The 23,858-nt window shown below is 50.0% G+C and overlaps 4 protein-coding genes and 1 long non-coding RNA gene across 13 annotated transcripts in view; 4 read left to right on the top strand and 1 right to left on the bottom strand.

The window, feature by feature from the left end:
- The first annotated feature begins 301 nt into the window (after positions 1-301).
- On the top strand, positions 302-4,092 carry LOC114867265 (zinc finger protein 703-like). Its single transcript, XM_029169812.2, has 2 exons — positions 302-904; positions 1,430-4,092. Exons 1-2 carry the CDS (start codon positions 665-667, stop codon positions 2,918-2,920), a joined length of 1,731 nt encoding a protein of 576 aa, XP_029025645.1. The 5' UTR covers positions 302-664; the 3' UTR covers positions 2,921-4,092.
- Positions 4,093-9,386: 5,294 nt separating this feature from the next.
- Positions 9,387-23,755, bottom strand: LOC114866530 (uncharacterized). The gene is made up of 3 exons (XR_003787712.3): positions 23,384-23,755; positions 9,791-10,839; positions 9,387-9,695 (listed from the first exon to the last, which is right to left on the bottom strand). It is a non-coding gene; the product is annotated as an uncharacterized LOC114866530 (long non-coding RNA).
- On the top strand, positions 10,090-14,989 carry LOC114866529 (GRAM domain-containing protein 2B-like). Of its 2 annotated transcripts, none has more exons than XM_029168398.3 (14): positions 10,090-10,224; positions 10,678-10,803; positions 11,536-11,620; positions 11,707-11,776; positions 11,868-11,971; positions 12,052-12,147; positions 12,223-12,294; positions 12,591-12,671; positions 12,737-12,836; positions 13,206-13,322; positions 13,570-13,654; positions 13,735-13,839; positions 13,939-14,023; positions 14,270-14,989. In XM_029168398.3, the coding sequence occupies exons 1-14, from the start codon at positions 10,130-10,132 to the stop codon at positions 14,306-14,308; spliced, it is 1,260 nt and encodes a 419-aa protein (XP_029024231.1). In that variant the 5' UTR covers positions 10,090-10,129; the 3' UTR covers positions 14,309-14,989. The 2 variants fall into 2 exon arrangements, with proteins under 2 accessions (XP_029024231.1, XP_029024230.1); XM_029168397.3 differs by having other exon boundaries at positions 13,918-14,023.
- LOC114866528 (TNF receptor-associated factor 2-like) lies at positions 16,182-22,687 on the top strand. Its single transcript, XM_029168396.3, has 11 exons — positions 16,182-16,331; positions 16,990-17,199; positions 17,593-17,671; positions 17,812-17,910; positions 18,021-18,182; positions 18,263-18,337; positions 18,660-18,734; positions 18,815-19,372; positions 19,447-19,624; positions 19,704-19,852; positions 19,916-22,687. The coding sequence occupies exons 1-11, from the start codon at positions 16,300-16,302 to the stop codon at positions 20,132-20,134; spliced, it is 1,836 nt and encodes a 611-aa protein (XP_029024229.1). The 5' UTR covers positions 16,182-16,299; the 3' UTR covers positions 20,135-22,687.
- The window catches only part of tnca (tenascin Ca), a 39,118-nt gene continuing 38,517 nt past the window's right edge, over positions 23,258-23,858 (top strand). For 2 of the 8 annotated variants that reach the window (XM_029168388.3, XM_029168387.3), the window contains exon 1: positions 23,270-23,368. The gene's annotated coding sequence lies outside the window, so the exon portion shown is untranslated. Of the gene's footprint in view, positions 23,369-23,858 lie in introns of all 8 variants that reach the window. The other 6 variants (XM_055513229.1, XM_055513228.1, XM_055513227.1 and 3 more) reach the window with 6 other exon arrangements.

Raw genomic sequence — 23,858 nt, 5'->3', positions numbered from 1 at the left:
AGAGGTGTGAAACAAAAACAACAGATGTTCACGGTGGAGCTGGTCTGGCAGGTGCTTAATTCATTTATTAATACGGTTAATAAAAAAAGATCTTATATAAAAACGGTAACTAGGAGCGAAGGCTGTGGAATAAAACGGATGGAGATATAATAACCCTTGAAGTTGCAGCTCAGAATAAATGAGCAGCTCTCCCTCACCGGGTCAAGGCGGTGGGAGTCGTCGCACGGAGGACGTGGCTCCGCCTTTACGCACGTCCTCGCCGCCCAGCGGACGCGCAGCTCCACTTTGAAGTGCGCCTGCTCCAGTCCGGACCGAGGACACGCAGCGGGACGTTTCCTCTCAAAAGTGGGAATTTACAAAGGACCCGCTGCTCCTTAATGACTCTCGGAGAAGGCTCGGGGTCCGTTTACCTGTCGGGCGTCGCGCGGAGGACTTTTCTTTTGGGGTTTGAAATTAAAATTTGCTGAAGGAGACGCGGCGCACGGAGATGAAGGCGCACCAGGACTGAGAGGCTTCTCCGTCCTTGGGGACCTTTAAGGACTGCCCGAACCGAGTGGTGGACCGTACCCGCTCCATTCATGGATTACAACAACCTCTAAGAATCGTTTGTGGACCATTACTACCGGGCATCGCACCTCCCGAATCCTCCTCCGCTCCGTCTCCAATGAAATATCTCCCTCCCTCAGCTGCGGATCGTGAAAGTACGCGGATCGAGCTCAGTGAGGCCGGCGACGCGAAGCCCCCTCGTCCCGGTGCTGTGGTGTCTCTGTTGACCCCCCTGGACCCACTTCGGCAGGCAAAGCGTCTTCCTATCCGAGTTCTCAAGATGTTGAGTGCGCACACTGGACATTTGCTACACCCGGAGTATTTACAGCCTCTGACGCCCGCACCAGTGAGCATAGAGGTATTCATTGTGTTTTTTTTTTCTATCATTTCTATTTCTGCGCAGCAGTGTCTCTTATTTCAGTGCCGGTCGTCGTTAAAGGTCGTCGTGTATGTTTGGGTAAAGACAACAGAGGCAACGCCTGCGTAATAAAACGTCCAAACCTCTGGCTTTGACCTCAGGAGCGCAGCGATTAACTCTTTGTCTGAAACAAACAAGCGCTGACACCTGTCAAATAAAGACTACTTCATTACGTTTCATTCAGATTACATTGAGACTGCTAGTCGAAACATTTCTGCAAAGGATTTATCAAGGTTTTGGATTAGTTAATGATCATTAATTAGACTTTCTATAGATCTCTAGATGTCTATAAATGTCTTTTTTATGTTTTTTAAGCCAAAAGTAAAACAAATTATACGGTCTGTGAAACTAGAACCAGAGCCCAGTGCATATTACCTTATTATTTATAACATTTATATATATTTATAGATGTTGTATTATTGAGAAAACTATCTTGTGAGTAACCGTTTCCATATTTGATCGTAGCTTGATGCTAAGAAGAGTCCGCTGGCCCTGCTGGCCCAGACCTGCTCCCAGATCGGCAAACCAGACCCTCCGTCCTCCTCCAAGCTGAGCTCCTCCTGCAGCCAAGACAAGGAGCCCAGCAGTCGCTCTTCCGCCTCCAGCCTGAAGCTCGGGGAGCACCGGCCGTCGCAGGAGGACAAGTCCAGCTTCAAACCGTACAACAAAGGCAGTGACTGTCGCAGAGACACCGTAACCAGCAGCAGCGGCGATAAAGTCGGGTTCCGGGTGCCCAGCGCTAACGCCGGCGCTAATGGAGGCTCCCAGTCCTACCCGCCCGGCGCCGCTTCGCCCGGCGCCCGGGCCGGCGCCACTCCGCCCCACAAGCGGGGGCAGTCTCCCGGCGGACAGAGCGCCCCGCACTGCCAGCCTGCCGGCGGGGACGGCGCCCGCGAGCAAGGCAGCCCCGGCAGCACCGGCGGCGGCAGCAACCACCACGCCAAGAAGGACGGCGACGCCGGCAAGGCCGCCTCGGACGGCCCCCACCTGGCCAACTCCAGCCACGTCCGCGCCAGCGCCAACTGCAGCAGCGGCAGCTCTGACGGCGGCTCCCATCAGGACGGGGGCAAAGCGGAGTCGGCCCAGACGAACCTGGGCCCCGGAAACATTACGCCCATCTCTCCTTACAAGACGAGCCAGCCGCTCTTCCCCCTGCCCTCCTCCAACATGGGCTACCATGGATCTGTAGTGGGGGCCTACGCGGGGTACCCCTCTCAGTTTCTTCCCGGCTTGGACCCGACCAAGTCGAGCCTCGGGGTGGGGGGTATCGGGGTTCCGGCCAAGCACCCGAGCTCCAGCCCTCTCACCGGGGCCTCGCCGCCGTCCTTCATGCAGAGCCTATGCAGGGACCCCTACTGTCTGAGCTACCCGGGCGTGTCCCACCTGGGCGGCGGCAACTGCAACTCCTGCATCCACGACCCGTCCCCCGGCCTCAAGTCCAGCTTCCCGCTGGTGTACCCCTCCCACCCGCTGCACTCGCTCCACCAGGGCTCGCTGTCGTCCGGCGCGTCCCCCTCCCTCTCCCACCCGCTCTACGCGTACGGCTTCATGCTGCCCAACGACCCCCTGCCCCACGCCTGCAACTGGGTCTCGGCGGGCGGCCCGTGCGACAAGCGCTTCGCCACGTCGGACGAGCTGCTGGCCCACCTGCGCACGCACACGGCGCTGCCCGCGGGCGTGGACAGTAAGCTGCTGGCCGCGTCCTCCTCGGGGCCCGCCTCCTGCCACCTCCACCTGCCCCACCAGAGCAGCCCGGGCTCCATACCCAGCTCCCTCTCACTCAGGGCCCCCCCGAGCCTGGGCTTGTCTCGCTACCACCCCTACAGCAAGGTCCACCTGCCCCCCGCGCCCTCCTCCATCTCCATGCACTCTCTGCCCACCACGGGCCCCTACTACCCCCACTACGCCCTCTACAGCCAGAGACTGGGACCAGCGTCGGCACTGGGCTACCAGTGACGCCTCGTGGTCCCACGGGAATAGTTTGACAGGTCGGGAAATGTGCTGCCTTCCTGGTGGAGGCCGTTACCACGCCGACATGGCTCTGCTACGTATAAAACCACTGGCTTGGCTTAGAACACTGGAACCCGCTGGTCACACTCGGTCCACCTGCGATGACTCATTTGTATTACACATAAAAAGTCCAGTTTGCTGTTCAATGAGGAATTGGCTCACAGAGCAAATATCATTATCATTAGTTATTACGTTAGTGCACATAGAGAAACGTGGGAAGGCTTGTTTCCCAACAAATCCAACAAACAAAACCAAGTTGTTTTTCTCTCCAAATGATGATTTGACTGAACGTTGTTCATCCGTTTCCAGTTCTGTTTACTGATGGTTCCAGTCGTTGGCTTTAAGCCTTTAGCCTTTAGCTTTATCGTCACATTTTTTGTGGTATCACTAACATCATCGAATCTCCCAGCGAAGCCAAAACAGTATATTTCCTGACATGTTGAAGTATTGAAGTCAGTACTTAACTGGACGGGATGCCGCTCCTCCCTTGGACTGGACCTGTGTGGAGCCGTCCTGGACCATGACCCGGCAGCATCGTCACGCTTTCTCTGCGCATCATATTTGAACTCTGAGGTTTCTCAGCAGGCTCCACCCCATTAGACTCTCCTGCACGTGTGCACATGGCGTGGACACAGCATCCTCGTGTGACTTTTTGGCCAACTGACGGGTGGATGCTGTGTGACGGATCCTGGGGGCTCCTGCTGCAGACGCTGCTGCTCCAGTGCAGCCGGAGGCCGGAGGCGCCTCCTTCCTGCGACGGGCGCATGTGAGCTGGACGCGGCGCCTCGTCGCTTCCTCGCCCTCGTGGTTTGTTTGTGACGGTTTGCTTGGTTTTCACCTCGTGTTTATTTCTACTGAGAAGATGTATTTATTTTATACCAGGAATCTGGTTTTCACGTTTACCATAGAACCCAATTCTCTTTTTCCGGCTCAGAGCGGACGTTTGCGAATCGTGTCTTAACACTTCTTCCAAAATGAATGTTAAAATCACATCTCTTTTTTCTCTGCTTTTTTTTTTAACTTTCACAACAAATCAATGAAACTGAGATGTGATATATTTTGTAAAATTGAAACAAGGGGAGGTCATATTTTGTTAAATAAATCACACTGAAGACGTATTTCCCGTCGTCCTCATTTCTGCTCGAGTCCAAATATTTCCTGCACTTTGTTACTTTGTTACAAATGCGCCCACTAGCGGCAGCAGTTAGATGACGTGAGAGGAGATAAAGTCATCAATCAAACCTTTGGATTTATCACCTCCGGGTTCTGTTGTCCTCACTTTGATGCCTCTATTCACAGCTTGTCTTCGTTGTCACCGTACTTGAGTCTCCTGCATTCGGGCTTTTCTAGGAAAGCGTCCCACCTGCAGTCCTTCCTGTCTGAGACCCGACGATCGCTCAGGTTTCTCCGGCCGCCGCGTGATTGACAGCAGTAATATGTCATTTCCTAGCAACACGACACTGCGACACCCTCTGTGAAGTATAGATGACCCGCGCCGGCCGCTCACAGCAGCGCCAGGGGACCCGCAGGAGTCAAAACAGCCTGTTCTGGCTGTAACCAGAGAGAGCGCTCCTGTTTCAGAGGCCTGAGATGTGGTTATGGGCTGTCTGGGTTCGACAAGAGGCCACCAGATTGTTATCCTGTTGGACCCGCTCCCGAGGTTTCACCTTACCAGATATGCACACACACACACACACACACACACACACACACACACACACACACACACACACACACACACACACACACACACACACACACACACACACACACACACACTCTTCATGGATTAGGCAAGAAATGAGCTGGCAGCGTTTCAGTCGCTGCCAGTCAGGGAGGTTTCACGATCGCTGTGGTTTTAGCGTTGGCTGCATTTCAGTCTAGTTTTTCATCTGTAGCAAAGTAAAGTGTTCGTACATGTCGGGACGCCGCCTGTTGTCGCCCGGTGAAACCTTCAATCGGTTTCCTGTTACAGAACCTCTTACTTTTCCATAACGGTAATCTGCAAATGTCCACATTCAACAGCGAACCCAACGCTGGTTCTAGACGCAAACTGCATCTCATGATCTTATCGGCCGTTATCTAGAGCAGCTCTGTGACAAGATGCAAATGTCTGCTTCAATTGGACCACACACTGAGCACAAACCGGCCTGGACCCCCGCTGTGAGGTCATTTAGCCTCTGTCACAACCAATAGCAACCTTTTTTACTTTTAGCTTTTATTAATTTGTCTTCCTCTGATATTATTCCAAACCCTCAAGACGAATTAGCACAGTTAGGACAGGAGGAGCCGGTCACTCATTGACTCCACCCACCCTCAGTCACACACAGACTGATTCATCCATCACATAAAGAAATCAGTTCCCACAGAGCTTTTCATTTGAACTGAAGCGGTGCTCTGCTCAGATACATACATGCTGTATATAAGAAAGGCCCTGGCTGTTGTTCCTGGAGGCGAGGGCTGTCTGCCCGCTTGGCCTGACAGCCACAGTGATTAATGGTGACAGATTGTGGAGCTGCTCCTTCATTACATGACGAGGCTTTGACCTCTCTAGGAGCCCAAACATAAAAGGGGACGAAGAGAAGAGGAGGTCAGACGGACAACAAAGGGTGTTTTACTTAAGGCAGCGTTTTTGGCCTCTTTCTCTTCACTCAGATATATTTTTTGCATTAAAAGCATTAAGCTCCGCTCCAAATTACAGACATCTGCCTCCGCGCTCTCTCTCTCTGTGTGATACAGATTGGAACGATTGCTTTCCCAGAAATGGACTCCTCTGCTTTCATTTTGTCTCCTCTCCAACGTTATCACTTCATCTATCATCCCGCGATGACGTCTTTTCAAGTTGTCCAAAAATAAAGAGGACGCAGATGTCAGCCGCGCCGCGCCGATGCCTCTGAACCGCCGCGAAGCCATCGCTCAGATCCGCCCGCGGGCCGGGAGACGTGAAGACGCAGACAGAAAACCGCCGTCACGCCTGCCGGATGCGCGTTCTAACAATAAACCAGCCCACACTCGAGCAGGTATTTTTACTGCTACAACGGGAGCCGCTAATGCGACGAGCTCCGTCTGACGTCAGGAAAAGTCAACAGAGGGAGTTCAGCGGCGGCCGAGAGGGCGAACGCAATTATGCTGTCGCCGCTTGTGTGCGCGGCCTCAGCTGGTTCTGATCCGGCTGCACTCTGACTGCCTGTCAGCCCTCATGCATCACAGGCCCGGTGCTTCACGCAGGGACGTGCCCTGGCAGCGGCCTCGCCGAGGCCCCGGGGGCGGGTTAGCCGCACGCGGGCGGTGACACCGTCCCCCGCCCTCCGCATCTGGATCCTCGCGGTCACATGTTCCCGTTCCTCGCGGTTTCTCCGCCCGCGCCGCGAATTGCAAGCGGCTGTCGTTGGCCGGCGGCGACCCAGCGCCTGGGAGGTTAGAGGAGAGGTCCAAAGTACACACACACACGGATGGCAGGGGAGGGGGAGGAGGGGGGGGGCGCGAAGCAGAATGAGATGCTTGCATGGAAATAAGCAGACATGATTACTCAAATACAGTCATTAAGGAGGAAATGTTGTTTCTCAAGCTGTCAGGATGATTAATGAGGGAGAGCAAATCCGCTCAAATGCTGTTGTTTAGTCTAACCAGCAGACCTGATCTCTGCCACTAACTCAGAGCAGACAGGATGTGTGTGTGTGTGTGTGTGTGTGTGTGTGTGTGTGTGTGTGTGTGTGTGTGTGTGTGTGTGTGTGTGTGTGTGTGTGTGTGTGTGTGTGTGTGGTGAAAGTAAAGAAAACCAGGCTGCAGAGGAAAGAGATCGAGGACCAGAGTAAAGCTAATGACTAAGTAATGACATGTTTTATTATCGTCGTAATTAACTCACGCGAGTCATTTGTTCAACGAAACATCGGCGGCTTGAAAAATGTTCATCCAGTTTTCCAAAACGAGTGTCTCCGTGTTTGTTTGGTTTAATAAACAGCTTTGAGCCTGAAAATCAGAACATGCTCCGCGTTTTAAAAAACTGAAAAATAGGGAAATTGTTTCTTCTTTTTTTTCCTATTCACTGACTACTGACGCTGCATGGTGCGTTCACTGTCAGGCTCCAGGTTCAAGCTAGCAGGGAACTACTAGCCTGGATGCAACTACTTCCTGACGGCCTTTAAAAAAGCTCAGTTTCAAAGCTAATTTTTCACATACCTGATTTAAGTAATGATGAAAAACGCTTCCTATGATTTTAAATGCAGTGTGAGACGCACTCGTCTGGTTTCCTTCATGCTCACTGCGTCCCCTGCAGACACGCTTCATGCTGCTATACATACATCACCTGGTCAGTGCTGAATTAAGTGTCAACACATTAGCCTGCTTTGAAAGTTCTCCAGCCCGCGCGGTGCCAAGTAAGTCCTCAGATCTCCAGATGTTCCCCCGAATAATCCTGGAGGACGGAGCAGGCATTAGCTTTCAACAGATGTCTCGTGCTCAGACTGGATGATTTAGTAGCTGTGAATGATGAAACAGTGTTCCACTGTCTCGCAGCCTGACTGGCTTTCATCATCGTGCGAGCAGCTGTGGGTCTGGGTGATGTCACGCCAGTGCATGAGATGGCACATTAGCTTTGCACAGTCTCGCTCGTTCGGGCGTTTGAATTGTTTTTCGGGCGTGAAAGAGTCACTGTTTGCTAAAGCGTTGACGCAAAGCAGGAGAATGTGGCGCTGAAGGGGTCTTTGCTCCACATCCTGGGCTGGAGGTCTGGCGCCTCGCTCCTGTGCTTTATGTGCAGTTTATGCGTCCGTGCTTCCATCGTTCAACAGCTGTGCTTCAGCATTTGGTGGAGGTTGGAGAAACCGGCTGTCACATAAACAAAACCACGGCCTTTACCGCACGGGAGCCCGGAGTCTGATGAAAGCGCACGTCACGCCAGCTCGATCGCTATCTGGCCTCCGCCAAAATAAAACGTCTTTGTGGGGAAAGGAATGCTGTCGACTGCATAGTGGGAAGAGAAAGTGGGCCTCGGTGTGAGTCCAGGAGCTGGAGAGAACAGCAGGCAGTGAACTGTCAGTCACACCGATCAATCAACGCCCACAGAGCAGCCATCAAAGCTTTCCTTCAGCCTTAAAATCGTATTATTACCCAAATTAAGCAATCAACGCTAGAACGTCTCCTGGGAAAATGGTTGTGACTCAATATTTCTTGGAAGAAGCCGACCCTTTGTGGATTCTCTGACTTGTGACCCGGATTCCTGCAGAACCAACCCGCTGACGTTGCACTTTAGCTGCCACCTGGCCCCGACGGCACCGACGGCCGACACAAGCGGTGAGGAAGCTGGACATATGAGGGCCGGGGGAGGGGGGGGGGCGTGCGAGGGTCAACGCGCCGCCTTTGCATTGACGGCAGCTGTGTGCGTAGGAGAGCCCTCCTGCTCCGCGCGTCAGGGGCTGTGATTAATGACCCGCGGGCCGCGCTCTTTGCCCTCCTGCCCCACACAGGCCGCTGCAGCCGAAGCTCATTTAGCTAATGGACACGACGGTGGGGTGGGGGTTGGGGGTCGCATGCCGGTGCACATGCGTGCTACACGCCCTGTGCACAATCCCCTTCTTGCAGGTAGTCCCAGCCTGAGCCTGCTCAGTGTCGGCGCCCGTGTCTGCGCACTGGTTCCCAGCGTGTCAGGCAGCTGTCGAGAAATGATTTATGACCACTAGACTCCAACCTGTCTTCACTGCCAGTTCAGTATTGTTACAACTGACAGCTAATGAGGCCAGACATGCTTTCAAGCAGAGCACTTAACAGGACTTCAATCTTCCCCCGTCAGAAGCACCGCTGCTGCTCCCTCTCTCTCACGCGGCACCCTCCTCTTTCCTCCCTGCCTTCCTTGTTCTCCGTCTCTCTGCGGTGGAATATCTGACAGCCGCTGAAAAGGCTTCTGCAGAAGGAGACGTTGCTCAGGGGGCAGAGGCAGCGGACACTCTGTGGTACGCGCACGCACCGGGCGCCTGCAAATGCTCACTTTAATCTAATAATCAGCCTGTTTCGCAGGGATTCAACTGAATAGTCGCAGAAACGGGCTCGTTTTGTTTCCTTTCCGGGTCGTGAGGGGTGGTTTGAAGCCAGAGGCAGGAGAACCTGCAGGATCGAACCGCTCACAGAGCCCGTGGCAGCTTTCCCACCTTTCGCCCCTTGTTCCTTGTCAGCCATGATTAATGGCAGGCTAACTAGCTGCTCACTGTGCGCTGCCTGTGCCATTGTCTCCTGGATACTTAATGAAGTCTGAAAAGTGTTCCGCAAAAGCAGGAGCTGGAGCTTTCGTCGCTACAACAGCGGCTCCTGGAGATCAGGGAGAGTGAAGACGGGAACTTCATATATGACTGTGGTTTCATATATTATATATATTCAATAATATAATACCAACAGGCCTCATTCAGATGGATAGTAAATATTTAATACACTGATTTGAATGTATTAAAGATAATGCATTATTTGTGAAATAATTTGTTTCTTTTGAAGTTTATTTTTAATGCACTGTGTATGACAAGTATTTTTTTAATTATTTCTAAGTTCACTAAGGCGCAGGACCTCTGTTTACTGTGTACTTTTACTACTTGGTGCCGTTCCTTTCCGCCGACGTGAGTCAGGTGACGTTAAGTGAGACTCTGCCGCCGCCTGCTGGAGATCTGCCTCACACACACACCGAGGAACATCTGTCCACTGTGCACGCGCGACACTCAGCGGATCCTACAAAATAAAACTTAAAAAAATAATGAATTCAAATGTGGCCGAATTAACAAAATAATTGGGCAGTCATATTTATTTATGCGTTTTCAAAAAAATACATATAAGTACCGTTTGTTTTTCCGTATTAAAGACGAAGACTTTTACGTTGGTTACGCATCTGTCTTGATGAATAATGACTTTCTGGATATTAATATTTGTATTTTCTTCCTTTATTCCAACGGATAATGCTCCTGGCAGGTTTTCCAGACTCGCTCAGCCCCAGCGGGAGTCGGCTCCTCGTGGCCGACGCTCGCTCCCTTCTCCTCCCCCTTCCCCGGCTCCTCCTCTGTCCCCGCTCCATCGAGCGATTCCTGCTGGATCTTCCGTCCAAAGTCTTCCTGGAGCTTCGGGGGCCGACGCGCGGGGAAACGATGGAGGGTGAGACGCGTGAGATGTGAGATCTACAGCATGGTGGTGGTGAGCGAGCGGGGGGACCGACCTCTGACCCCGGTACCCGCTCCAGAACAACTTTCCAGCAGGGACTCCCGAGGGAACCGCTCGACGTGAGTCCGGTTAAGATGGAGAGGCCTGGTTCGCTCCAGCTCCAGAGGAGGCGATCCGGGCCTGACTGTATTGTCGTTGCGTGCGTGTATGTTGTGCTTCAGACTATTTATTTGACTTGAAGGGCGCTGGTGGTTTTAATGGATGTAGATGTTGCGTACGTGGCGCGGAATAGGACGCGACGGGGTTCATTTGCATCTGAGGAAACCTCTTTGTTTATCCAACTTTCCGGTTCTGCTGGGCTCGTGTTGAGCTTCACTTCACCGTGCTCTGTGTGTGTGTATGAGTGCGTGTGTGTGTGTGTGTGTGTGTGTGTGTGCGCGCGCGTGCGCGCGCGTGTGTGTGTGCGTGCGCGCGTGCGTGCGTGCGTGTGTGTGTGTGTGTGTGTTGGAGCCCTCCACAGCGCCTGATGCGCACGGGGAAACAGAAAGTCATGTGTCCGGTAACGTTCTCAGGCCCGAGGTGGAGAATGGCGGCGAGGGGAGACCGAGGAGGCGGGTTCGGTCACCTGCGGACCTCCAGCTGTGTCTGGCCGCGGAGTTCGAACCCTCGGAGAGCAGGAAGAAGCCACCCAGCATGAGGTGAAGGAAGCTTCATTGTGTTCTGTGTGGCTGCTCCTGTAAAGAAGCAGAAGAACTTAGCGCTGAAATCCTCTATTTAAATGCTTTATAACGGGCTATTAATCATCAGTTATAACCAAAGCCTTGCTGACATATTCGATCCTATTACAATAAAAAACACATAAACTCGGCTGATTAGAATATGCAAAAACTCTAATGTGACATTTCTTTACAATTTCCTGCTTCAGGACTGGAGTCACTGTAGATCGTTTATGTTCTGCTAGTTAAGTCAAATTATTGTTTAATATAAGCAGCTGTTCAAACAAATACACATACAGATGATTAATTTCTACAACTGCAGCATGTACCCTGTGTGCAGTCTTTAATGGAATAAACACACAGCCTTTATTTATTTATTTATTTATTTAATTACTTTGTCTACTCTGCACCTTTATGTTTTGCCCATAACAGCACCTGTCCTTGTTCTTAAAAATAAGGGCAAAATGAATAATAAAATAAAATAGAACTAAATGTTGTAATGAATCTAAAATGAAAACTTGAACCTGTTGTTCAGTGAATGGGCAGAAGTGCAAACAACAGGCAGGAATGAAACCATAAAACTAAACTGAACTGGATTCAGTTTCGCTTTAGTCGACTCAGATCCTCTCAGAATTAAACAGACTGTATTTCTCAGCTGTTACATAAGCGCAGGTGAGCTAGTTCAAGCATAAACACTGAGCTTCTGCTTGTCAGACTGAAGCCCGTGGCGCAGCTTTCGCCCATGAGTCAAACCGACGTTGAGGCGAAGTTCGAACGGAAGAAATCGCAGTCCGCGCAGGTACGAACACTGACGCCGTTTCCAACAAAGCTTCGCACACTTTTATTCTTTTAACAGCGAGAAGTCAACTTTTCTGTTTTTCTCAGTTATCAAAGACGAACATTCAGTATCACAAGCTCTTTAAGGGGATCAGCAAAGATGAGGTACTCAAACAAAGTAAGTTTCAGACTCGGGTGCGTAAACACGTGAAATGGGCTGAAATGTGAGATGCTTTGACCTAAAACCAAGGTTCTGTTGGTGTCCACAGGTTACACTTGTGCCCTGCAGAAAGACATCTTGTATCAGGGTAAAATGTTCATCTCTGATAACTGGATCTGCTTCCAATCCAAGGTGTTTGGCAGAGACACCAAGGTACGACACCGTCACTAGGTCTTTGAGTCTTTTGCAGTTCAGTTTCTCAAAAAGTGTGTCTTCCCTGTCTCTCGCTCCAGATTTCGGTTCCAGTCGTGTCGGTGACCCTCATTAAGAAAACCAAAACCGCGTTGCTAGTGCCAAACGCCATCGTGATCGAAACTGCAACTGAACAGGTTGGATGCGTTCGCTCCGATGGTCGTGACCATGTGACGGAAGCCACAAACTGATCCCCAATGCCTGTTTTGCAGCACGTGTTTGTGTCCTTCCTCTCGCGAAACACCACGTACAAACTCCTAAAGTCCATCTGCATTCATTTGGAGGTGAGTGATGTTGTCTGACTTCAATGAAGAACCAGTGAACATGTTGCAGATGTGAGAGGTTGAGAGTTTGCCTACATACATTTCGCTTAGAAAGTGGAGGAGACCAAAAAGGAGCTAAAAGGCTTAAACCTTCATAGAAACAAATAGGCAACTGTTTGCTAACTTGCACCACATTAACCAGGCGCTAATAAAGTTTATTTTGAAGTTCTGTGGGTAGCAGGTGTTCTCCTCTCTTAACACAGCCTCTATTTCAAAGAACCCACGTCTTTAACGTTGCGTTGACTCCCTCGCTCCAGGTGGACAAGTCCGGCAGCAGCCCGGTGCCTTCCTCGTGTGAGACCAGCTTCAGAGTCAGCTGCTCGTCGTCACTCCCTCTGGTCAGTGCGCTTTGTGAGGATTTGAACGGCAGAAGGCTCGTGGTACTAAACGCGTGTGCCCGCAGGACTTCTCGGACCTGGACGGGGTCGTGCAGCAGAGGCGACAGGAGATGATGGAGAGCAGCAGCTCGGGGTCTCAGACCCCGGATTATGAGAAGATACCAGGTTTGTGCCCCGTCCCTCGGCCTGGGCGGCTTTTTTTGTACTGTGCCGTATTGTTCGCCGGGCGTCTGGTTTCAGTGTGACACAGATCGTCCTTAGTTTGCACACAGCTGGAGTGAAGCCAATTGAAATTTGAGCCTCAGAGGTTCAGCTTTTTGTTATAGAGGAGACAGCTGGAATGAAAGTGTTGATTCTATTAAATAATGAACAATCGCAGCTAATTGTTCGGGTCCTTCATATTTAGAAGCCGTCTTTTCACGTCCTGCATGCCGGCGAACTGCAGACCTGCAGCTGCTCGTGACGCTATAAATATTTACTGAGGCTTGTTGTGGAAAGCTGGAGTCACAGGATCCCCTGTGTTTGTTTGCGCAGACTTCTCCGGGCTACCGGACACTTTTCTCAGTGCAGTGAAAAGCAGGGAGGTTTCGGTTCACGCCGACATCCACCTCCAGACTCCAGGCCAAAAACACGGAGCTGCCCTCAAAAACGGTAACTGAAGAACTGTCTGCTTCCTCAACACTAGTCTCAGCTTTCGGTGGGAATATAACAAACAGACCCATTCAAAACAACATGTTCAGACATACTCAATTTATTATGACTGGAAACTGACCTGGATACAAAGAAAGGTCAGAGAATCAACTGTCCAGCCTCACAAAGCTGAAAGTATCAGGATTTTCCTGTAATGTTGCTTAATTATTTGTTTCCTTTAATAAATATTTCATATTTTTATTTTTAGGTGCTACCAAGACAAGCAGCAGCGTCAGTGACAAATCCTCCCAGCCCAAATCGTTGCACACCATCCTCCTGATATATCTGTTTCTGTGAGTAGCCTGTCCTGGACCAGAGGAGCCGTTTTGTCTATAAATACTCTATAAGCGCTCGTGTGTTTCTGTCTTAACAGAGTCGGCGTTCTTGTGTTGTCGTCCTGTTACATGGCTTTCAAGATCGTGGCTCTGGAGCACCGCTTGAACTCCCTGGTGTCCGTGGGGAAGCACATTCGGAACGAGTAAGAGCCGTGTTCGCGTGGGGTTCTGTACATTTCTCCGCTGCGCCGCCTCCCAGTGCCATGCTTTTATTGTGGTAGGATCGCGACATGTCGTTGCAGGAACGCCGTGAGTCCCAGGTCCCAGGACGAGGTGAACGCCGAGGTGTACGGAGAGCTGACCACCAACCTGTTCAAGCTCGAGAAGGTACAGAAACGTCTGCAGTGTTTTCCTGCATCACGCGACAAAGCCTTTTGAATAGATTTGCATACGTGCGCTCTCCACAGCATTTAGTCAGAGAGTGAGTGATATCTGACTGAAGGCAGTCGTTGGGTTCTCAAGGTCATTTAACCCGTTCAGTAACTTATTTTGGAAGTTGAAGTTGCTTTCTTCCTACTGGCACAAGCTCTGATGTGTTAAAACCCTCTGTGACATCTTATCCCTCATAAACAGATTCAGAAGAATCTCCAGAAACTACTTGAAGAGACGTAGGACGAGGCTCGTCTGGACAGAAGCCTGACTTCACTCTTACGACTGGTTGCAGATCAGCCAATATGAACCGGTGGCACAGAAAGCTTTCCTAAGGTTGTGTGCAATAAGAGCCCCTTTCCGTCGTCCACTCAGGATTCCCGTCATCACTCACTTGACACCGAAAGTCAGCAGAAGACGCGTGGTGTGTAGTATTTACCTGAGAGCTTTTATTTTGCAGGTCACAGGGTGGGTTTCGTCTTAAGGTGTCAGCCCCAAAGGGCCTATTTCCTACGTTTTCCAAACATTTCATAAAAGGTCAACTCGTGCTGTTTGTGTGTTTTTGTGATAGAACTGAATTTGTGTAGGTCACGTTTGTTTTCTCTGTGAGGTCAAATTCACAGGACATTTGTGATACAGTCAAGCTGCTTTCACCACATAAAAGATGGATGCTTTTATATCTGTATATTTCCTCGATTGTTAATACTTATTTTCAAATGTTTATCTTAATTGTCTTGACTTCACTGCTGTCAGGTCTCCAGAGAAGCGGTCACTCATTTCAGGAATGGTGCAGCGTGTGGTTTATTGCTACTCTTGCTTGGTGACCTTTGTTTACATGTGCTTTACAGGTAGATTGTGCCTTGTTACTATCATGATCACACCAAAGCTACAATACAGACCCGAAATAAAAGGCTTTTGCCACAATGTGTTTGCATTAAGACTCTTTTGTGCTGTAAGTAAAGAAATATCTAGTAGTTTCTATAGTGTCATTATTTCAGGATGCTGATGAATCATCTCAGGCCCACAAATTGATAATTGTCTTAATGCATTAATCACATGGGCTTGTTCTATTTTTCTACAACCGCTTTATTTACTGCCTATGATGATAATATAATGCAGCATCTCCAAAAAGCCTGTGTGGATGTGCAAATCGCTAAATGTGCAAACCAACTACAGCAGTGAAATTAATGTGATACAGTTAAAAGTACATGTAAAAATGGAAACAATGAACTGAAGAGCTGCAGCCATTGAGGTGATCTCCATCTCTTCAGCTCGCTGCGTTCACTGCTCAGTGCTCAGCTCGTTTCTCTTCACTCCCACTCCGTTCGGTGACTCATTTTTATTTATTTATTTTCTGATCTAGACTTGTTTTTTTTTTTTGCATGTATTTTTTCTGGAAAAGAAATTTTAAGGTTTACGGTTTTCAATTTGTAGTAAATACAGTATCGGGCAGATGGGTTTTAAAAAAATAATAAAATGAATAAAATAAAAATAAATAAAAAATTGTGTGTACAGACACAAAAATAGGATCATCCATCTGTGTCTATAAAAACATTTTAAACAATAAAAATGTCGTCACTCTTCGTTGTACTTCTACCAAAATGTCTGTCCTGAACATTTTTAGTAAACAGAGATGGATTTTTTTCATGTTGAGCTTGCATCTATCCCCAGTTAACCCCGTTTTATTTCAGCTCCTGAGTTACTACCTCTGGTAGAAACTTCCTCATGTTTTATTCCAACGTTCCTCCGTAACTACGCGCGCCTCCGTGGCACGCGCTGCGCCCGCCCACTCCTCATTTTTGAACCAATGACTTTCACGCCTCCGCATCTCGTCTGCCCATCAACCCGCGTTCGGCCCCCCCGCATGACGTAACACCCAGCCTGAAAGTGCAATGGCGATATTGGACAATAACAGCCGTCGCTTCTGGGCACCACATCTGTATTATGTGGCTAACGTCGAGGAAAACGCCTCCAGTCGGCACATCTAATATCGCCACACCGCTCGTGCGTCCAGGTGATCCCGCAGCCTCCGCGCGCGATGACAGTTTAGTCTGAGGACGCTGGTGAGTCCGAACTCCCCCGATCGCAACAGCGTCTGCGAACGCTCCTCGGCTAAATGGCTTCTTGCGGGCGGCGAGGCTTCGCATTTCAAAGGGGTGTGGCGGCGTGCTGGGTACCAGCGCGCACCGAGGGATGCTGATAGCTTAGCAACAAGGACGGGGCGAGGGGAGACAATGGATGCGCGCTTTGTCAGCGCCGTTGCTGGGTAGGCTGACCCCGCGCGCGCATTGTTGGAGTGGAGAAAGGGAAGCAGCCTGCTCATCGTCAGTCCGTCTGTGCCAAGTCAACTACGGGGATGCGCGGCTGTTGGGTGGGAATGTAAACAAAGGGTGTGGGCCTCCCAGCTGGCCTGCGCCGCTCCGCCGCGCACGGGCGCCGTGGCCGCGGCTGTTTACCGGAGCAGGTTGCGCACACATGATTCCGTCGCGTGTTACGGCGGCGCGCGTGTTTACGGGCTCGATCGCCGCTGCCAGTTGTGGCCGCGGGAGCCGTCGGCGACGGCACATTCGGGTTTCGGGGGGGGGGCGCATAGAAGCAGGGAATGGGATGCAGCTAATTAGAGGCTTTATGAACACGAGCGGTGCGTTTTCCCCGTGACTCTGATGAGGAGCTGCAGCACCGCAGAGCGTGACAGCTGGCGTGACATGCGGGGCGAATGTGCACGGCCCCACAACATGCACACATCTGTGGTGCAGCAGTAGTAGACAGCACACAGATTCCCTTATGCAGAGTATGACTCAAGGTGATGGTGATATTTAAATGACAATGACAGCACGGTTAAATGCACACAACTTATTGTACTTTCTGTGTTGCATCAACGGGCTGTCCTGTCTTCGGGTTCTGACATATTCCTCCTTCCCCAGGTGCGACGCGCGAACAGACACCATGGCCACGCAGGAACCGTCCCCTCCTTCGTCCATGGAGAGCAACAAGCCCGGCTTCCCCAAGAAGATCCTGGGCGACAAGCTGGAGGACAAGCACCTGTGCAACTGCTGCCACAACATACTCAGACGGCCGTTTCAAGCCCAGTGTGGACATCGCTTCTGTTCCTACTGCTTCAACCGGACCGTGAGGTGAGGAACACCTGTGAGGGAGATCAGTGCACCTGCCTCTTCAGTTCGACCTGGGGGTGAAGGGTCAGTCTGTTAGGTCCTTCCTTCCGCTTTCAAAATAAGAGCAGGGACAATGGCTGCCACCAGGTGGCGACCAAGAGCAGAATACAGACAGAAATTTAAACATTCCACTAGTGAGTAATTAGAAGCATGTCACACTGGTTAGGGCTGTGTCTTTAACAGCAGGCCTGTCAGAAGTTCTTGCTTCCTAAGGTCTTGTGATCTCAATCTTGTCTTGTTGTTTTGTTACAGTAACTACAGTACTTTGGTGCTTGGTTGCTTTTCGGCTCTAGGTTCTGAATCTGCCCTTTCCAAACGTGGAGCATATCATCGTGTATTGTTGATTTGTTGCAGTAACGGACCCCAGAAATGCAACGCCTGCATCAAAGAGGACATTTTTGAGGAGCCTATGTCGATTCTGAAACAAGGATGTGTGAGTATAAAGGTTTTTTTCTCATAATAGACCAGTAGGAATCAAAACAGTCTGTTTAGGCTGTAGCTGAGGTTTCAGAAACAAATGTATTTTCACTTTTTGGACCCGAACTGGGTGACACCACACCCTTGTTGTTTCAGGCTTTTCCAGACAACGCCGTGCGGCGAGAAGTTGAGAGCCTGTCGGCTGTTTGCATCAATGAGAGCTGCACCTGGACAGGCAGTATCAAAGAGTATGAGGTGAGGAGGCCTGTGGATGACTTCCCTCCTTTATTTGCACGTGTGCTAGCTTCTCCTACGTACGTTAGACCGCTAAGGCTTCCTGCTCTGGGCATTACTGCTTTTCACAGATGGAGCACGAGGGGAAGTGCGAGTTCATGTTCATCCCGTGCCCCTCGTGCAAAGAGCGCATTCGCTTCAACGAGCAGGAGCGCCACAACGAGCGAGAGTGTCCCGAGCGAACGCTCAACTGCAAGTACTGCAAGGAGCCGTTTCACTTTAAGAACATCAAGGTCAGTGAACGCCTCGTTCGGCCTTCGGCCGCTGCCTCGCTGTGCGGCGTCGTCACAATTAAACGCTCGCTTGTGTTCAGGCGCACGACGAAATCTGTCCCAAGTACCCGATGATCTGTGAAGGCTGTGCCAAGAAGAAGATACCCAGAGAAAAGGTAGAGCACAGCTGCTGTAAGATGGAAGAACATCACAGTATCCCCAACTTGTGCCTCTCGCGAGTTTCAAATTCCTGCATGTACCTGGAAATGTTTGGACAATCATTTACCGGCTGTTTCCGGAGCTCTCCAGCCACGTGGAGGTGAAAATGCTCCCCTGTGTCGTCCACGTTGCAGGTGGAATGCAGGTGGTGCAGGCTGAACATGAGACGCTGGCTGCTCCTTTTAAGTCAGAGTCCAAAAACAGCCTGAAAACTATTCACGAGAAGCACAAATGGGGCAGAGATCAAACTTGATGACCTTGAACTGTTTATTTCTCCAGTACGTGGACCACATCAAGTTCTGCAGCAAATTCAGAACTCCGTGTCGATTTCACGTGGTGGGATGTGATATGTCTGTGAGTAGCCCCGGACTGGACCGCGTGGTTCCGTACCAACACCCGGCGTCAGTCTTAGTTGCACGTGTCCTCTCGCGCAGGTGGAGAAGGAGAAGATCCACGACCACGAGCGCGCCTACGCCTACGAGCACCTCAACCTGCTGCTGCACTACATCATGGGCATGAAGGTCAGCATGGAGGGCCTGCAGCCCCAGGGGCTGGAAGTGGCCGGGCACAAACTGGTGGAGCTCCAGCAGTCCCTCCGGCAGCTCGAGGCCCGAGTCTCCCAGCTAAGCACCACCTCCTCTGGGCCTCCCGTGCAGGGAGCCGCTGCCTCCTCCTCCTCCTCCAGCTCCGGCCCCCCCGTCGCAGCGCCCCTCCCTCCGCCCCCCGCCATGGCTCCCGCCCTCTCCGTGTCCACCTCCTTCACGCCGCTGCCCAGCTCCGTGGGCGCGGCGCTGGAGCTCCAGCTCCACAGCGAGAAGACCAAGGTGGCCGAGCTGGGCCGCAGGTGCGCGGAGCTGGAGGTGAAGTCCGGCACGTTCGAGAACGTGGTGTGCGTCCTGAACCGAGAGGTGGAGCGCTTCGCCACAACCCTGGAGGCCAGCAACCGCCAGCATAAACTGGACCAGGATAAGATCGAGGCTCTGAGTAACAAGGTAGGAGGGTGGTCACGCCTCACACCGCCACAGCTCTATGTATCCAGGTGTGGGACTTCCGGTCTGCCTCCCAGGTCCGGCAGCTGGAGCGGACGGTGGGGCTGAAGGACCTGACGGTTGCCGAGATGGAGGGCCGACTGAGGGAGATCTCCGCCACCACCTTCGACGGCGTCTTCGTCTGGAGGATCTCTGATTTCGCCAAGAAGAGGCAGGACGCCATCGCCGGCCGAGCGCCCGCCATGTTCTCGCCAGGTAGCTCTCGACGCACTCATGGGTACAAGGCGGTAGCGGACCTGTTGCCAGCTCCTCCATCTGCTCCCTTTGCACCCAGCCTTCTACACCAGCAAGTACGGCTACAAGATGTGCCTGCGGATCTACCTGAACGGCGACGGGACGGGGCGCGGCAGCCACTTGTCCCTGTTCTTCGTGGTGATGCGGGGGCTGAGCGACGCCCTCCTCAAATGGCCGTTCAACCAGAAGGTAAAGGGCCGCGCGTTAATGCGGGCGCGTGGCGGCGTACGATGACGGGTCTCCTTCCCGCAGGTGACTCTGATGCTGCTGGACCAGAGCAACCGGGAGCACATCATCGACGCCTTCCGGCCCGACGTCACCTCCTCCTCCTTCCAGAGGCCCGTGAGCGAGATGAACATCGCCAGCGGCTGCCCGCTCTTCTGTCCGCTCTCCAAGCTCGACGGCAAGAACTCCTACATCCGCGACGACACCATCTTCATCAAAGCCATCGTGGACCTCACCGGCCTCTAGGCGGCCGCAGTTCGCTCCGGCGAGACGGCGCTGACATTATCCCACCTGGAGAACCGCCATCGCTGCTGTACATTTGCGGGCGCGGTGACCTTTCCTTTCCTTTGACGGCGGCGCCCCTCGCGCTGATGAAATGTCACTTCTGTCGTGCACGCGAGTTTTCAGTTACACGGAAGTCGGCAACCACCGCATGGAGGTCAGTGCGGGACAGGCGGGGATGTGACAGGGAGGACCTCTGGTGGCGCGAAAGGCGCGTGGAGCTTTTGTGTCTCCTACGTCAGAGAGCTCGCGACGTTCGCAGAACACGGAGGCTTCTTGATGACGGATAGTAAATGTGCTCGCGCCGATGTCTCCGTGGGAAGCCGACAGTGGGCTCGTGATAGCGTTAGAACGTGGCTTGATGCGGTTTTTGCTTTTTCTTGCGGATTGTGGATATCGTGCGCTTCTCAGTTCCAGTGTCGAGTGATATTTGCATAGACAAACGTGGAGTTATGTTACGAATACGCGGAGCGCCTCAGAACACACTAGCTTCAACAACACCCACACTTAACATTGCTCCCTAATCCCATTGGGCTTTCCCGAAGGTTCCTCGTTTGTCGTTCAGCTCGTTAGTGATTTAGCCATCCGTGATGGTGGACATTGCCTGCATGTCTTTGGAGCCAGGCCGTGTACGTGTAAAGTCGGTGTTTGCGTATTTGTTCTTATTGGGAGTTGGTGGTTCCGATTGGTGGTTTGGTACATCTGTGGAAGATACAGTGAAGTTACCAAGGCGTCAGGGCAGCTTGCCAGTCGCGCTCGAGGCGTAAAAAAACCTGTAACGCGCGTGCTCTGTTCCTGACAGACGCGCGCGGGGGGAGTTTTCCTCGGGGGCGTGCTCACTAGCTCACATCTCAACACATAGTACTGTGCCCCACCACCGACTGAGGTTAACACAGATTCCACGAGAGGGAGGAATTGTTCATTCCTTTGTTTTACAGTGTATTTCAGTGCGTACGTGTTTCTGCTGCTCTCAGATAGAATACTGATGTGAATCTAATATATATGTTGGTGCAAATATACTTGAGCTAAATGTGTGTGGAGGTAGAGAGACTGAAAACAAGCGACTGTGTTACGTTATTGTGGAGACGGGCCTTGTTTAGGGACCATATTTATTGCAGATCGATGTTCAGATATCTCTTTTAGCCTTTTACTGTTTACTGTTACTCACTGATTTGCGATATGGCTCCACAAATCGACCTGAGATGCAGTTTGTCCCCGCGTCCAGTAGAGGCCGCTGTTCCGCTCACTTAGCATGCATGCTGAGGTGTTTTGTTTTTTTTTTTTTTGTTTTTTTTTGGAAAAGCGTTCACGCTGGCCTGTTTGAAAACCAGTCTCGACCTGTATTGACCCCTCTCTGTGCATGGGAGGCTTCAATTCATATTCACTAACGAGTTTCCCGCTGGTTGACTCCGTGAGCCACGCGCGAAATCATTTATTTGTATGTGTTTGGATGCGAATACCTAATTGTAGAATAGATATTATGTTATATCTGGCGCTGTTTCTGGTCAACAGAAGCTCCCGCCTATATTCATAGCAACTTATAAATATGTATCTTTCATATCATAATGCTGAAATAATCTATATATCTGTTATATACACAAGATGTTATAATAAACATAGTATTACTGAATACTTTATTAATTCTATATCTATATACCGACTTTTTGTTTGTCAAGATGGTTTGAACAGGCCAGAACATCCCCTTTGTGCAGTAAGGACCTAGGATTCTTCTAGAGTGCAATATGCGATTATGTCTGCTAGATTTGAATGACACTTCGGCTTTAAGGTCATTCTCAACTTATTTGTTGCCATTTGTTTACATCACGACGACCAGTTTCGAACGTTCCGTGAAAAATGCAGGGTTTTCCTCGTCACTGAAACTCAAATCCATAGTGAGTGAGTATTCATGACGCTAAGTGATGATTTTATAACGTTCAGCATTTTAACGTTTAGAGGCTTTTACCAGTTAGAAGGTTCAATTACCTTTTCAAATCTGTCGGAGCATGTAATAAGAAGTAGGATGAACCTTTACAACCTGGAGTGTTCTTGTAATGTGCCAAAATCAATTATTACCTCCATATACTAACAACATTGTGTTGCAAGTTGTATTTTATGTTCTATGCTAAGACTGGTGCCAAATATGTTTGTATTTAATATTTGTATGTACAGTACATGCATGGGTGTGTGTGTGTGAAATCTGATGCATTGGTCACTAGAGGAGGTAATTGAACTTGTCCCATGAAGCTGCCCTCTATGTGCAGACCCTCCCAGAGGTTTCTGAATGTAAGCTTTTGTATGCAGATGTTTCTGATTTTTACAATAGCAGCTGTGTAACGTGATGCAGTTGAATTGAACCGACTTTATTTGTGCACTTTTTTATTGGTCATTTGTCCAAACAGGGTATTTTGTTGAGTGGTTTGCGTACCTTGAAATCAGAGCCATATATATTCTGATGTGGAGAATTGTTGTATTATGCTAAAAAGGACATGCAGTATGTAATAAAGTTTGTTCATTTCAGCTGGCGAGTGTTTATTAAATTACTTTTCCACTTGGATCCTTTAGAACAAAATGGTAAGTACATGATAAGTACTGAAGGTTATATGTAAGTTTTTAAAATAATTGAAAAAATGTTTGCCCACTTGCCACTAGAGGGCACTGTGTCTTAGAAAATGGCAGAACCTCTTTCATACATGAGGTTAGACACAATAAAAGCTAGGAACACATGCAGCATTGTGCTTTTATGAGACGAACTATTTAGAAGGTATTTGGGTTTTCAGAGCAGTCATATTTAGACCATTCATTACTGAATATCAACTGCTGGGACATCTGAGAAAAGGATAGAGCAAAGTGACCCACGTATTGTACACACATATAGGGAAATTCGGCTATTTTAATTTGAATTGGTGCCAGTACATGTTGTACAATACAAAAGCCGAACCAAATGCGCCCTTATGCGACGTTCATATCCTTGGATTGGTGCTAACCTGTGGTAAAATTCCCCCCAAAAACTAATTTAAATAAATTTTTAAAAATTTTACTTAAAAATACATCATGTATATTTTAAAACTTGATAGATAAATCTGCCATTTTAGAAAATGAGAGAACGCTATTTCAACAAATATCTTATTTTGAACCAGATTTCACCTAATCTAACGCACCTTTTACAACGGCGCCGCTTAATTGCTTCGGTCTGCTGACGTATGTTTTACTCACCTGATGACCGTCTGCCCTTAATGCTCTGCTTAATTTATTATTTACCAGGAAATGTCGGCTAGCAGCTAACAGTTTTACAGCAGTGAACCGTGTTGGTGCTAGTATTTAGTTCGTCAGTTATTATGGCAGTTAAGTAGTTAGTGTTAGCTGCTCGCTGGCCCAGCTTTTAGCATAATTATGTAAACACGCATTAACGTGGATGTTTTACTGTGGCTCCCATGAAAGGCTTTTCTCTGTCTCATTCCAGCAAGCTTAGTATTTGTTGTTTGTGCAAACATTAGCGTTTTAAGGAGTTGGTTTCTATGCTAACATCTATGCTAACATGCTATTACAATCGATGCTTGCTAGCATGTTTTCCTGTTCCCCAGCTGCTCCCGCTCAAAGGGGCGAGTAAACTATATATATATATATATATATATATATATATATATATATATATCCTGTATTCTTCTAAACAATATACCACTATATTGAC

Source organism: Betta splendens, chromosome 12, assembly GCF_900634795.4.
Source record: "Betta splendens chromosome 12, fBetSpl5.4, whole genome shotgun sequence".
Lineage (NCBI taxonomy): Eukaryota > Metazoa > Chordata > Actinopteri > Anabantiformes > Osphronemidae > Betta > Betta splendens.
The sequence above is the reverse complement of the archived record's forward strand: the minus strand, read 5'-3'. Positions and strand labels throughout refer to the sequence as shown.

Coding starts and splice junctions, on each gene's coding strand:
- LOC114867265 (XM_029169812.2), top strand. CDS start 665: ATGAAATATCTCCCTCCCTCAGCTGCGGATCGTGAAAGTACGCGGATC. Junction 905..1,429: donor CCGCACCAGTGAGCATAGAG/GTATTCATTGTG, acceptor ATTTGATCGTAG/CTTGATGCTAAGAAGAGTCC.
- LOC114866529 (XM_029168397.3), top strand. CDS start 10,130: ATGGTGGTGGTGAGCGAGCGGGGGGACCGACCTCTGACCCCGGTACCC. Junction 11,777..11,867: donor AGATGAGGTACTCAAACAAA/GTAAGTTTCAGA, acceptor TGGTGTCCACAG/GTTACACTTGTGCCCTGCAG. Junction 14,024..14,269: donor ACCTGTTCAAGCTCGAGAAG/GTACAGAAACGT, acceptor CCTCATAAACAG/ATTCAGAAGAATCTCCAGAA.
- LOC114866528 (XM_029168396.3), top strand. CDS start 16,300: ATGGATGCGCGCTTTGTCAGCGCCGTTGCTGG. Junction 17,911..18,020: donor GCAGTATCAAAGAGTATGAG/GTGAGGAGGCCT, acceptor TGCTTTTCACAG/ATGGAGCACGAGGGGAAGTG. Junction 19,625..19,703: donor GCCCGCCATGTTCTCGCCAG/GTAGCTCTCGAC, acceptor CTTTGCACCCAG/CCTTCTACACCAGCAAGTAC.